General features: G+C 48.4%; 1 protein-coding gene across 2 annotated transcripts in view; it reads left to right on the plus strand.

The window, feature by feature from the left end:
- Positions 1 to 15,093, plus strand: part of Cnnm2 (cyclin and CBS domain divalent metal cation transport mediator 2) — a 127,923-nt gene that overhangs the window by 101,746 nt on the left and 11,084 nt on the right. The window contains exons 5-6 of one of the 2 annotated variants that reach the window (XM_021650496.2): positions 11,049 to 11,142; positions 14,239 to 14,304. In XM_021650496.2, coding sequence (XP_021506171.1) covers positions 11,049 to 11,142; positions 14,239 to 14,304 — 160 coding nt within the window. The remainder of the gene's footprint in view (positions 1 to 11,048; positions 11,143 to 14,238; positions 14,305 to 15,093) is intronic. The other variant, XM_021650503.2, reaches the window with a different exon arrangement.

Here is a 15,093-nt window from a genome sequence, read left to right on the forward strand (position 1 = left end):
TCAGCAATGGGGAGGCAGGCAAGTAGGATCAGGAAGATAAAGGTTATCCTGAGCAACAGAACAAGTTGAAGAGCAACCTGGGATATTTAAGACCCTGTCTCAAACAAGTAGATAAATAAAAAAAAAATATATAGGGAAGTTATAATCTTTTTTTTTATTATTTCTAAGTATATCTTTTAGTACAACCTGTGTCTGAGCGCCTTGCATGTTGGTTACTATGACTTGTTTGTTGATCTGATAAGTAGTGTATGTGGTTAATGAACAGGCCTATGGGGGTATTTAAGTTGCAGACTTTGGCAAAACCCAAAGTTCTTGCAAACTAGCCAATTATCCGAGGTACCAGAGAATAACAGGACAAAATACCATGCCACCCTCGGTCAGTCTGGCATAGCTGTCATCTTTTGCCAAGTACATTCCACCCTCAAATTCTGCCACCCCAGCACAATTCATGCCAGTGTATAGAGCATGCTCTCTGCATTTCAGGAGCATGCAGCCAGAGGAAAGCAATGCCTACTGCCTCCAGAAAAGCTCTTTAGGCAGGTGATTTGGAAACTAGAATTACATGAAGACTCACATAAGTTTACTATTAGTATTTGTAACAGGCTTTTTTTTTTTTTTTTTTTTTTTTTCAATGCAGTTTATTCAGGAACATTGAACAATCCTCGGACCCCGGGGAAAGCCAGCCCACAGCTTAAATAGCCTCTGGGTAGCCAACCCAGGCGTGCCACGGGGGCAATGCAGATAGGTCCACATACATGGAAGCAAGCCAGATCCTCGGCCTTAGCCAAATGTGGAGTTGTTCATGACAGAGAGCACTCACCATCGGGAAGGTGGAAGGCGGAAACCAGCTCCATCTTTAAGGCATAGCATTCCGCAGCTCTCTACAGTTCCCCCTTTTTGTTTTAGACGCATCAGGCAAGAGTAGAGGTCTGATCTCTGATATTAGAAATAAATTGGGACTTTGTACAGATGTTCATTTAGGTGTCATCCACCCAAAGAGCATCAGACCCGTCTGATACCTTTTTCTCAGAGTGTAACAGGCTTTTGTGTAGCCTAGGCTGGCCTCAAACGTCCAGTGTAATTGAAGGTGACCTTGACCTTTTTTTCTTTTTCACATATGTATGGTATGCACATTTTTCATGTATGTGTACACATACATATGTTCCCTTTCTCATGGGCGGGAGGCCCAAGATTCATGTTGGGAATCGTCTTCTAGGGTCTTCTGATTTTCTTATTAAAGCAGGACCTCTCAGTCAAACCCAGGGCATGCTGTGTGGCTTGTCTTGTTGGCCAGCTGGCTCTGGGTCTCCCTTTGGAGACTGGAGTTAGAAGCGGGCTGTCACACCCAGCTGGCATTGATGTGAGTTTCTGGGGGTCCAAACTGTCTTCATGGCTGGGCAGCCAAGTACTGAAGCTCTACAGCATCTCCCAGCCCTGATTTTGAACTTCTGATTCTTTACTTCTCCACTCCTGTGATTCTATGCATGTACCACTGCACGCTGCTTACATGGTGCTAGGACCAAACCCAGGGTTTTGTTCAGGCTTGGCAAGCTCTCTGTCAACTGGGCTGTCTCTCTTTGCCTATCATTTAAAGTTTTTGGTTTAAGTCCCATGTTAAACCTCAGCTTATTCAAAGTAATGATTTAAGTGAACTTAATTAAAAGAATATTTTGTCGGGCTGGAGAGATGGCTCAGAGGTTAAGAGCACTGTCTGCTCTTCCAAACATCCTGAGTTTAATTCCCAGCAACCACATGGTGGCTCACAGCCATCTATAATGAGATCTGGTGTCCTCTTCTGGCCTTCAGGCATATATGCAGGCAGAACACTGTAAACATAATAAATAAATAAATCTTTTTTTAAAATATATTTATTTATTTAATATAATGTTTTGCTTGCATATATGCCTGCACCCCAGAAGAGGGCACCAGACCTCATTCTAGATGGTTGTGAGCCACCATGTGGTTGCTGGGAGTTGAACTCAGAACCTTTGGAAGATCAGCCAGTGCTCTTAACCTCTGAGCCATCTCTCTAGCCCATAAATAAATCTTAAAAAAAAAAAAAATACTTTGTCACATAACAAAAGACAAACTATATATGAATAACAATAAAACTTAAAGTTTTTTAAAGTAGAGTTTTAAAATACGTTAATGGATTTTAGTAAATGAGATAATAGAAGTATGATAAATCACAATGGAATCTGATTGACTCTGTGTTTTCAAGAAACGTGTCTCTAAAACTAGAACTGTGACAGGAGCAGGAGCATAGTTGGTAAAGTGTTTGCCTGGCCTGAGTTCCTCCCCCGAACCCATGTACAGAGCTGAGCGAATGGTGGTGATATGCAGTCTCAGCACTGAGGGTGGGGCAGGGCACACAGGTGGGTCCCTGGGGCTCTTTGGCCAGACAGCTAATCTGTGAGCCCCAGAGCAGGGGGAGACCTCATCTAAGAGAGTAAGGAGGGCTGAGCCTAAAGAACACTAGCCTCCACAGCACACACCTACGTGCCCAACTGCACATACGTGTGCATGTGCCATGGGGAGCGGCAAGTGGAGGTAAGAGGTCAAAGGTGAACCATGGGAGTCTGTTCTCTTCTACCGTGTTGGTTCCAGGATCCAAGTGTAGTCCTCGGGTGTTATGGCAGATGTCTTTACCTGCTGTGCCCCCAAGGCACATGGTTGATAGCAGTGTTTTTCCACCAACATACCAAGAACAATTAGACAATAATTTTAAATTATATAACCAGTAAGATAAAATTAAGATTTAGAGATAGCCAAACATAGAAACCAGAGAAGTGAACTTTTTGGAGGAGTACTTTTGCTTTTCTGAGGCAGGGTATCATGTATTGTCAGGCTGACTTCTTACTTGCTATGTAGGTAAGGATGACCTTGAACTTCTGATCCTCCTGCCTTTACCACCCAAGTACTGGGAATACAGACATGAACCACCACATAGGTGACTTACTGTGTCCCAGTAAATACAAAAAAGACAAGTTTGTAGACATAGCTGACTAGATTGCGGGGAACGAGTAACGCACGGCGGCAGGAGGCACACCCGTTACTAGAGTGCTTGCCTTCGTGCCCAAAGCCCCGGCTCTGGTCCCAAGAGCGCACACCGGTAGTCCCGCCCGTGGAGACGGACATAGGAGGCTTACAAGTTCCAGGTCATCCTCAGCTGCATACCACATTTGAGGGCTGCGTGAGACTCTGCCTCTTTAAAAAAAAAAAAAAAAAAAAGTCTTGAAAAATATGTAATATGTAATTAGGCTCTTAGTTTCCAACATTATATACATTAATGTATACACTTGAGATAATTAAAAAGATCAATGAATATAACACATTCTCATTTGTGAAGAAAAAAAATCCCCCTGTTCTTTCACAGAGCGTTATCCATAGAGCTATGGGGTTCACTGCTCTGCCCTCACTGTCCCACACCTTGCTGGCATTACAGATGTGTACAGCTGCACCTGGCTTTCATGTGAGTTTGGGGGTTCAACCCCAGGTCTGCATCTAGTCCGGCATGCAGTTTACCCACTAAGCCATCTCCCCAGCCTCTCTGTTCTTCTATTTTGATTACAAATTGTTAGCTCAAATTGATTAATAGATTTCGCAACACTTCTGTATGTGGACGTATATACTTTGATAAGTTCTGTCTTCTGGCCTCTTCTCAGTCCCTCTATTCTCCTTCCCTGTTAGCCTCTTTGTATTTTCAGATTGTGTTTTTTTGCTTCTGCATATGACAGAAAACTATCATCTTTTGACTTTAGGAAAAAAAAACTATTTTGAAAACCAAACTGTAAAGCGCAACATGTAGCTCAGTGGGTGAAGGTGCCCGTCACTAAGCTTGATGGACCTGCACGGTGTAAGGGAGAGAACTGACTGTGTCTCCCATGGTGCACTGTGGCATGCATTCCCCCCAAATAAGTGTGCTAATAATATAATTTAGGTTTGCTTCTTTTTTCCAGACAGGGCTTCTCTGTGCAGCCCTGGCTGTTCTGGAACTCTCTCTGTAGAGCAGGCTGCCCTCAGATTCACAGAAATCTGCCTGCCTCTGCCTCCCAAGTGCTGGGATTACAGGCGTGCGCTACCACTATTTGGCTGTAATGTAATTTTTAAAATAAAATTAAAAACAAAGTACAAATAGTAAGCAGAAAGGTGCTTAAATCGACTATGCTTCTTAAGTTAACAGTTTCATGTATAAGCCATTGTTTCTCAATACTATCCATGAAAGCATAGAGCAAATCCATTGTAAAATGGTAGAAATGGCTCACGTGTCTGCTAGATGAAGTTTGAGTTAACCACGTGAGGGAGCCTGTGTAGTACAGAAGTGGAAAGCATGTACAGTCTGTCAGGTTCAGGCTGGAGAGATGGTTCAGCAGGCAGAGCACTTTTTGCTCATGCAGAGGAATCAGGTTTGCTTTCCAACACCCACCTGGCAGCTCACAGATGCCCGAAACCTCAGTTCTAGGGGACCAACGCCCTCTTCTGACCTCTAAGGGCATGCACGTGGTGAACCTATAGGCAAAATATCCATATCCATAAAATAAGTCAATCTAAAAAGTTTTGAATTGTGTATGCACAGTAGCTGTAACTGCTGGACACGGTTTTCCTGATCAAAAGGCAAGATGCACTAGATGGCTGTAATTGTACGGCTGGTGTTTGCGGTGAAGAGGTAACACGTGTAAGCAAGCCTCCTCTTTTCAGCTGTCCCATGCATACTTTTAAAGCTTTCGATACAGATTTCAAAGATGTTTTAAAGTAGGTTTTGCGCTTTTTCAGCTTAGCGTTTAACTCTAACCTCTGAGTCCTTGGCTGCCTTTGAACAACTCTGAGTGTCTATTCAGTAAGAGCTGCTGTTAGCAGACCTGCCGCGGCCATGCCTGAGCTGTCTCTGTGAAGTTCACTCTCTCTTCTTCTCTCCTGCTCAGGGTTTCTCATATCCTGAACACACCCGGGTCACCCCAACTCTTTGTCAGGTGCTCCCACTTGGTGCAGAAACGGGTTTAGTCATTAGGATTTGAGTCACGCCATTTGACACACCGGTGTGGTTGTAAGCACCCAGGCAGAGGGCCAGCCGGATGACTGAACATGTACAGATTGATAGTTGGCCACTGATGTTTAATATATCACTTGATAAAAACATTCCTGAAGTAAACTGGCAGATTCTCAGGCTTCCTTGTGCGGCCACGAGACAGAAAGCTGTGACTATAGAGCATTCCAGGGCGGGAGCCACACAAGGAGCAGATGGCATCTTTGAGTGGCATGGCAGGAAATAGCCCATGTTTGTGCTCTTGGCATCCAGTTGCCCTTGCTTTCTTTCCGTTTTCTCTTTCCTTCCCTCCTTTTATCTTTCAAAGGATATCACACAGCCCAGGCTGGCCTTGAGCACCTGATAGACTTCAGTGTGCTCCTAAATTCTGGGTTTGCAGGCATCTGCAAGGCTTTATGGGGATCAAACTCAGGGCTTTGTGTATGCCAGGCAAGCATGCTGCCAACTGAGCCACGTCCCCTGTTACTTCCCTTCTGATAGCCCCAGTGGTGGTTTTGTGACCACGGCCTAAAACGAACTCCAGCACAGGAAGCACCCAGCCTGAGCGTGAAGCCGCCACACTAACCACAAGGTTATCCACTGCAGGGTTATTGGGCCATACTGACTCAGACAGCATCGGGTCTGACTGTGAAGCCAGAGACAGGCGCTGACTAGCCACACAGGCACTTAGAAGAGAGTCAGCTAATACTTCATCCAGAGGAAGGGGCATTCTGTGCCTGAGTTCTCACTGAAAGCCATCCTTGCTGCACTACCGCACCTCCTTCCAGAGCCTTTCAAAAATGTTACTAAGAACTAGTTTTAGCCAGGGCCTTACTATGTAGCCCTGGCTGGCCTTGAACTTGTGATCTTCCTATCTCTGCCTCCTGAGTTGGGATCATAGTGGTGTGCCACCATATTTGAGTAGACCTTTTTGATCCTAGCTCCTCTGAGAAAGCCTGCAGTCCATCATGTCCTGTTCTATTTTTTTTTTAATTTTATAGAGTAAGCTTGTGAATTTTTCAAAAGTAAGATCAATAATGTAGATTCTTTCCTATATGGAAAAGTTGTATGCAAAGACACCTACCTGATTCTAAGCCATTTCCCATTAGGGATGGCCCCAACAGCATACTGGTGAGGTTATTTGAAATGATCCTTTAAAAACTACTGTCACTCAAATGAAAACCTGTTCCTGGTGTCCCCGAAATCGCCTGTCAGAAAAGCTTCTGTCTGCAGAGGGCAGCCTGGGTGGCTCTAACTCTAGCAAATGGAGACTCTCAGAATGCAGGAACTGCAGGAGTCCTTCAGTCCGTTGTGATGCTAATTGTTTTTTATTTATTTTGTTATGTGTCATGAATGTTTTGCCAGCATGCATTTCTGTGTACTGTGTGTGTGCTTGGTGCCCTTGGGGGTGAGCAGAGGGCATAAGATGCCCTGGAGCTGGAGTTACAGATGGTTGGGAGCTGCCTTGTGGGACCAAACCTGAGTCCCCTGCCAGCAACAAGTGCTTCAGACTGCTGAACGGACTGCGCAGCCTGTGCTGATTTTCATGTGTTACTTTCTATAATCTGGATACTGGATACTGTTTTCTTGTTTGTTTTTGAGGGTTTTGGTTTTGTTTTGTTTTATGCTGAAACTGTGTCAGAGCTTGTGTGTAGAGGTCGGAAGGCAAGCAGAGGTCAGTCCTCTCCCTCCGTCGTGCAGACCCTGGGGAGTGCCCTTGGGTGGTCAGGCTTGGCACCAGCCACCCTCCCCTGAGGAGCCACCTTTCCCGCCCTGTCTTCTCAATATATTTTTATTTGTTTGTGGAGGACTTCAGTGTTTGCACTGTATTTTAGTCATGCTCACTGCTCCTCAGACTTCCTCAGAGCTCTGTCTCCCCACTTTCTGTCGTCTTTTTTAATCTGCTGTAATTTTGTAAGTGGTTTCTGGGTGCTGCTGTGCCACTGTCACCAGTTAGAGGAAAAGAAGAAAAGAAGGACAACTACAGGCCATCTTTCATGGAGCGATTCATGTTCAGTTTGAGGGCAATTGTGTTTGTTCTTTTGAAACTACATTTTCTAAATTAGAGGGGGCAGTTACAGTCTGTGGCCTTTTCTGAAATGATGGTGGCAGGAGATAATGAAGAAAAACACGATGGCCCTTATCTGCTGCCACTTCTTGGAACCCAAACACGTGGGAGCCACAGCCCAGCATGTAGACTGCTGGTTGGAACTCCTGGGCATCTGAGAGGAGAGTAGGTGCTGCTCCTGCCTGGTGCCTGCCCTGAAGGACTGCAGGACGGCTGTAGTCTCAGTGGCTGTGGAATCTCTCTGTAGCCATCTTTGATTGATTGGTCAGTAGACCTGGCCCCTGTGCCTTTATGGGAGGGAGTCTTTGAGACCAGAGAACAATTTCCAGACCTGAGGCCATTGTTCACAAACAGCCAGAAAATGAGACTCCAAACCTCACACATTCCTGATGTTACCTGAAGAACTTCTGTTCTCCTGTCCAGTTCACATCTCATACTGATGAACCCAGAGCGCCTGAGTGCGGAGCATGGGAGCTGGGGCCAGCCCCTGGGACCCTGTGCTTCTGAGGTTACTGTGAGGGTCCCAGCACAGCCCTGCCGGGTTGTCAGCTGGCTTCCTTCCTGAGAGTCTGGCTCTGGTAGGGAGACTACTGCCCTTTTGGTTCTAATGGTTGATCACAAAGTGGGAACTCACACTCACTTGCAGAGACAAAGTACATAGACTTCATGGATTGTGAAAACAACCCAGATCCTTTGGAGGAAGAAGTCGCTTTGTGGCTGTGGAATGTCTCCACCGTTGAGTAGAGAGGCTGCTTCAGCCATCTCCGAAAGCAGTGTGTGGTAGTGCTGTGTACACCAAGGCTCTTCAGGACGAGAATGTCGTGGCGCCTGTGCCACTGCGTGCTGCTGCTGCCTTTGCCTTCTTTAAATGTCATCTCTTCCTGCCACTACTTCCCTTTCTTTCCCTCTTGGAAGGGCCCACCCCTCAAAGAACCCTCCCCTGTCAACTGTGCCCAGCACCCTATTCTAGCCACTTCATTTCCACACCAACTTTGAAATGCTCCTCAGCTGCTTCTCCTGCTCCTCCTACTGACTTCTGAGTAGAGGTGTTCTTGCTGGCTCAGTAGTTCCTTGTCAGAACCCTTGTGCTCTCATCACATCCCCGTGATGGCTGTCACTGCTAACTGTTCCTGTGCCGGGAAACTTCACTCGCCTGGCTTCTTTGGTGAGAATTTTTCTGTCAGGGCCTTTTTGGTTTCTGGCTTTCCTCGTCCTGTCAGTCAAAGATGACAGGCTGGTCTTTGTCTCTCATTTTTTTTTTTTTTTTCTATTGCCATCCTTCCCATCACCCCTGGATCTCCAGCTCCAGCTGGAGCCTTCCTTCTCCTCAGCCACCAGACTCTCTGCAGAAGACCTGGTCCTGGAAATTGTTCTCAATTCTCAGCCTCTGGTTTCCCACCAGGATGCCCATGTTTGAGGCCCTCAGACGAACACTTCTATTAGAATTGCTTCCTCCCATTTTCTTTTTTGACAGCTTTACCAAATTATGTATGTTCCTCCCGTTGGCTTTTCTCAGCACAGCCACACTAACCTGCACTGTGCTAGCTCCTGAACCCATGTCCTTAGCCATTGTCCCAAGAGCTCTGTGGTCCCGTCTGTCTGTGTAGGCCTGGAAGCCTGTCTGCTGTCTCCTGCCTCAGACTTTCCTTCATACCAATGGGTCAGCCAGATCCTGCCCATCCTTAGACTTCCTGCAGAAAGTGTGTCCTCATGGCAGAACAGGAAGTAAATGGGTCTCTCTGAACCCCTTATATTCTTTTTGTTCATTTGCTTGTGTGTGGGCGTGGGGGGGTAGGTACTGTGGGTGTGCATGTATGCGCAAGCATGTTGGTGCATGTGGAGGCTGGAGGTATTTCCCATTATTGTTTTCCACCCTATCTTTTGAGGTCTCAAACTGAACCCAGAGCTCATCAACTAGCTAAAATGACTGGCCAGTGAGCTCCAAAGATCCTCCATATCAGTACCCGCCATGTGCTAGGGCTTCAGATTGATTGGCACTTGTCTCTTCCGTGGGTGCTGGAGAGCCAAACTCGGGTCCTCTTGCTTGTTTGGCAGGCACTTTACCAACTGAGCCATCTCTTCAGCCTCCAGTTTGGGGAGCATTTGTTTACGTAGGGCTTCACTCTGTAGCCCAGGAGGCCTGGAACTTTTGCTGTGTAAACCAAACTGGCCTTGAACCTGTAGCAATCTTCCCACCTCTGCCTCCTGAGCACTAGGCCTCTAGGCACGGGCTACACGGCATGTTGGTGTGAAGCCTTCTGCCTCTAGTTCTCCATGCTGCCTTCCACCCACTGGAATAGAGCTCCTTGGGGCTTGCAGCACCTCCTTGTCTGGCTGCACATCTAGGAAGCTTTAGCTCTTTCTCCTTTGCAGGTTGCTTAAAAATTACGGGTTTAGATCGTGGGGGTGCACCGAGCAATGGAGTTCTTGCCTGGCATGCACAGGGGGCAGGGTTAGAGCTGCGAGCACCACGTACAGAAATGCTCTGCATCCCACCTTCCTTCCCTCTTAACAAGAATTAATTGGGATCAGTCAGCTAGTATTTCCTGTGCCTAAACAAAGGCACAAATGGCTTTCTGAAGATGTGATGTTCAGAGGAGGGTCTTCTCTAATCCAGCATTTTAATGCACTCAAGTGGGAGGTGGTCCAGGGACCAGAGTTCACATTAGCAGGCAGCAGCTCTTGAGACCTCTTCTTCCATCACCTGCCTTTCCTGGCTCCTCTTCCCCAATTGGTCAGATGGGTCAGCTGGGTCTCCCTCCTAGCGCTGTGAGCATTAGTGAATTATAAAGCACAGTGCAGTGTTAGCCTGTGTGCCTATCTGCCTTCCCTCTCTTCCTCCCTTTCTTTTCTCTCTTCCTTTCTCCTCCTCCTCTCTCTTCTTTTCTCCATCTCTCTTCTTTTCTTCCTTTCCCTCTCTCTTCCCCCTCCCTCTCTCTCAATTCTTCCCCTCCCTCTCCTCTTCTTTTCCAAGACAGGTTTTCTCTGTGTATCATTGGCTATCCTGGACGTGCTTTGTAGACCACGCTGGCCTCGAACTCACAGCAATCTGCCTGCCTCTGCCTTCCTGAGCACTGAAGATCAAAGGTGTGCACCACCGTGCCTGGGTCCCCTTTCTTCTTTTGACAGTCTCATATTGTCCAGGCTGGTCTTGGGGTTCTGATCCTCTTGCCCCTACTTCCCAAGTCCTGGGAATATAGGAACATGCCACCATGCCTGGTTTAATGGTTCCCTTGTAGCAAGTGGTAGCTTGCTGTTTGCTCCTTGCACAGGAGGTTCTGGGGGAGGCAAACTGGGTGATATGAACGCTACTGCACTGACCCTTCACTGGGAAGTGTTTCCCGGAACAGGCTGCCGAGCACCTACTCTGAAGGCTGAAGGCCGCCTGTAAGGCCGCAGGGATGGGAGAGGTGATGGAGGATGAGCAGTCTCAGGCATGTAGAGGGGAAGGAGAACGGAGGCTCAGAGGAGTTTGTTTGGATGGAAGGAGACTCTCTAGGGTTGCTCTCCCTCCACAGTGCCCCCGGGAGTCGGGCAAGGTGTCTGCTTGGACACCCAGACACTGGGCTCGGAGAGGAGGTCCCTGGAGCCGGTTCATGCCCCTCTGTTCCATGGACACAAAGCTGCCCCTTGAGCGTGCTGCCTCTCAGCTCTGGCCCCTCCTGGGGCGGCCTCCACCAAGGTGCTCCTCAGCATTCGTCTCAGCAATTCTTTTTATTACTGGGGGCCCTTATAGAGCTGGGGCATGGGAAAATGTTAAGTGGACCCGCCGGTACTGGCCCTTTTATTGTTACCTCCACATGCCCACCTTGATCCAGCTCTCCAGTTGAGAGGAATCTATCTGCCCTTTACTTCCCAAAGCTTGTCTGTCTTGGGCACACTGGAGAGGAGTATAAACCAACTCAGGAAGGGCTAGCTTTAGTTCAAACTGAAAGTCCCTCTCTTTTCTTCCCACAGGGGAAGGTGGAAGTAGAAGCCGGGAAGGAAGGTATGAAGTTTGAAGCGAGTGCTTTTTCATACTATGGCGTGATGGCCCTCACAGCCTCTCCAGGTGAGTGCTTCCTGCCTCTTAGCGCAGGACTTTGACTCAGGATCATCCTGTCAGTCCACCCCACACCCAGCCCGCTTAACTTCTCCCTGACATGCATCATAGACAGAGGCTGTCCACATCTGTCTGTGCGTACATAGACACATGTGTACACCTTCATGGGTTTCCATACGCAGTGAAGACAACTGAAAACCAGGAGAGACAGAATATTAAGGACAGGATATTAACCAGCCTTCCCACCCTCCTCTGAATCGCTGTCCCCTGGAGGATCCCTCTCCCTTCTTGAATGTTGTAGGTATAAATGGCTACAGAATGCAGTAGGTCGAATTTGGCATCCTCTGCCCAGTGCCGTGCTGCCACGGTCATCTGTGTCACCCCTCCCTACTGTGTGCTTGCCGTTTCCCCCTGAGCGATGCATTAAGCCGCCTCAGGCTGCGGTGGCAGCGTGAAGCAGATGGTGACACAGGAGGCAGGAAGAGACGAATGCTGGTGCTCAGCTCACTCTCTGGTGGTCAGTCCAGGACCCCAGGCTGTGTCCCCCTACTCAAGAGCGTGTGCTGTTTCCATTCAGTTACACCTCCCCGGAAATACCCTCGGAGAAATACCAGAAGTGTGTTTCCATGGTGATTGTGAACCCAAGGGAAGCTGACACTTAGGTTACCCTCACGGGCTGTTTCCTGTGAGGGCATCTATGTAAACTCCATGCATTCCAGTGGGGGTGTGCGCTCAGTTCTGCTGAGTTGCTGGTTAGGTTTAAAACTTCCTAGAAGTTTAGTATTTCCTGGAAGTACTGTGTCTGCTATGCTCCTGCCTAGCATGGGAAGTGTCACCTGATCACCCAAAGTCTGAGGCCAACATAGTAGCTCTTCTGGGGGTTCCACTTTGCATCTTCCTGAGGATGAAGGAGGTTGCCCCTGTTTATCTCGATTGCTGGCTGTTTGCGTGGGTGGGTATGCCACGGTGACTGAGGTTCTGAGATTGAGATTCTGCGGTACCTGCAGGAAGTGCCTGTTCCAGCCGGAGAGTTCATTCCCTAGCTCTGGATCTAGACACTCCATTGCTTGCCTTCCCTGGCCAGGAGCAGATCAGGCAGGTAAATGGAGGTGCTGTAGTGCCACCTTGTGGCCAACATGCAAAAGGACATTTTGCATTCACAAAGCCTGCCTACCTACAAAGCCTGCCTACCCGAGCCCACCCAATCTTAAAGGAAGGTTGTCAAACTGAAACAGTCTTAACAGGGATGGGGACCTTCAGGCAAGTTTGTCTTTGTGACATTTATCCTCTCTTACTGTCCTGCCCAGCAGTGTAACAGACATAAGGGTATTACTGTTAGAAAGCCAGCCAGCTGTCAATATTCCTCACTCCGCCGAAGGGCACACTACCACCATTGCCACCAGCCACCAAGTATGTACGTGGGTCTGGGTCCCTCCCAGGAGGTCCTTGTTGTAAACCTGAAAGTGATCTCCATTTCCACTGCTTGGCGACACTGAGGGGAATTTTGTAACTAGGCATGGAAAGACCCAGCCACAGCCTGAGACACAGGTGTGTGACATTGAGAAAAGGCCCTTGGTGTCCTGTACTACCCAGGAGAGCTGAGTGGGGTGCTGCGTATACAGTGTGGTAAGACGGTAGAGGCAGGAGAACTGATACAAGTTCAGCGTCAGCATATTCCACTCTGTGAGCTCTAAACCACTAGAAGAAAACCACATCACGGAAAGGTGCTAGCATTGTCCCACTGTTTTGAGACTATGTGCCTCAAACTAGCCCAGGTTAACCAACCTCCATCTATAAGGCAGCTCTGAAAAGAGGTAAGAGCAAGATGTTTTTCCCCCCCTGGTTATTTAGACCTAAACAGTAGCCCAGCACACATTGAACATAGCATAAAGAAAATCCCATTAAAAAAAAAAGATAGCAAAAAGCCTGGGAATGATGGCCACACCACTAGTGCCAGCCCCTGGGAAGGAGGTGGGTGAACCAGGGGTTTAAGGGTAGCCTAAGCTATGTAGTGAGTTTGAGGCTAGCCCTAGGCTACAGGAGACGTTTTAAATAACAGTAAGCAGGACGCCCACCTCATTCATTTCAAAGGCTGACCAGGGTCTGGGAGCCTGACTGTACAGTGCGATTATCCGCCGAGATGTACAGTCAGTACAGTACTGCCACAGACCTGCCTGTGTGTTCAGATTAGCTGTGGGGCTGGTGAAGTGACGTCAGCAGGCAAAGGTGCTTGTAGCCAAGCCTGGCGGCTCTTAATTCCCGAGATCCACAACTGACCCCACAACTTACCTCTGTTCTCCTCCTGGGTCATGGCACATGCGCAAGCACAAATAAGTGGAAAGTCAGTTGTTGACTAGGGAAACAGAGGCAGAAGGATTGCTGTAAGTTTAAGGCCAGCCTGGCCTACAAAGCAAGTTCCAGGCCAGCGAGGGCTGTGCGTTGAGACCTTCTCTTGAAGCAGGGTAGTAAAGAAAGCCTACAGTCCTTGGGACGTGCGGAAGGCATGCCCCTGCCCTCATGGCCTGCCCTTGGGGTGTTCCCTGGGGTGGGGCTCGTGAGCAGTGTTGAAGCTAACCTTTGTCTGCCGTTTCAGTCAGCCTGAGCATAGCACTCTACACATTTGCCTCTGTTTTGAAATCTGCAATCATCCCAAGCAAATATCAGGCCAAAATTCAGAAACCAAGGAGACCAGTGAGTCGGGTGACTAAGGGCTCGCTAGGCTGTGTGGTGAGTGAGCACTGCAGTATGGCTTAGGCCTGTTCTTAGAACCCCTACAGCCGAGCCTCCAGTTGTGTGGCCAGTTGCGACTTGGACCTTGAGAACAGCTTGTTTTGGAGCTGTGGACCCCAGTTGGGTTTTGGGGGGGTCTCAAGAACATGGCAGAAAAGAACACAAGAATGAGATTCTTCCTGGTGGCACACTCCCTGCCTTGGTCTTCCCAGAAGCTCTTTTGGGTCCCTTCCTTTTTATAACACCATGTGGGCTTTGGCACTTCCAGAGTGGAATGCTCACGTTAGTGAGGCACCGTCCGCTCCCATCCCTTGGATGTAAAGCTCTCTTTCTGCCTTTCGATGCAGTCTCACCTTGTCTTTCTCCATTTTTCAGTTCCTTTGTCCCTGTCTCGTACCTTTGTTGTCAGCAGGACAGAGGTGTTAGCAGCGGGCTCTCCAGGTAATTCTGCATGCTTCCTTTTCATAACCCAATTGCATCAGTGGCCTGCCTTGACCCCAGGAAGCCTGGCCGCCAAGGCTGCGCTCTGTGTCCCTAGTGCTCTTCCCCGTTTCCTGCCCACTCTAAAACTTTAAGGTTGCTGACTAAGAGGGAGCTGTCCAGGAAAACATAAGCCAGAGGGCTGAAAAGGAACTCTGGGCTAGGAGCCCCGGTGACCTGGGCTGGGGAGAGTCGCTGTGGTGGCCGGCTGGTGGTTAACACCCATCCCCTGCACTGGCCTGGATCACTCAGGTCTGCCCAGAGTCTTACTCTGTCTTCAGCATGTTATGAGATGTGGAGTTTTGCAGAGGCTTGGGGGCCTCGGAGCCCAAGTCTCAACTGCTTTCATTTCCCAGAGACTCCATCTGGGTGAAATCTTGGGAGAATATGAACTTTCTTGACAAGTGAGACAGACTGCACCCATCCTGATCTGGGGCTTTTCCTCTCTGAACTTCCTCTGAAATGAGGGCTCTGCATTTCCACCCTCCTCAGGCAGATGGCCCTGCTGCTCCCGGGGTCGCACCTGTGTTTTGGAATTGGTGCTGTGCACGTTCCTAACTGGCTGCAGATTGCCTCCCTGAAGGAGAGCATGGCCACACCTGAGATGAGGAGCCACTAAAAAGAAAGGCTTTAATCTTTCTTAATTAAAATCGCACAGCCTTAATTGAGCTTGTTGTAGTGCATACATGTTTCCTAGCACGCAGGAGTCTGAGATGTGAGTTACATATATAGGGAGACCTGTCTCAAAGA

Source organism: Meriones unguiculatus, chromosome 1 (genome assembly GCF_030254825.1).
Source record: "Meriones unguiculatus strain TT.TT164.6M chromosome 1, Bangor_MerUng_6.1, whole genome shotgun sequence".
In the NCBI taxonomy this organism is placed as follows: Eukaryota; Metazoa; Chordata; class Mammalia; order Rodentia; family Muridae; genus Meriones; species Meriones unguiculatus.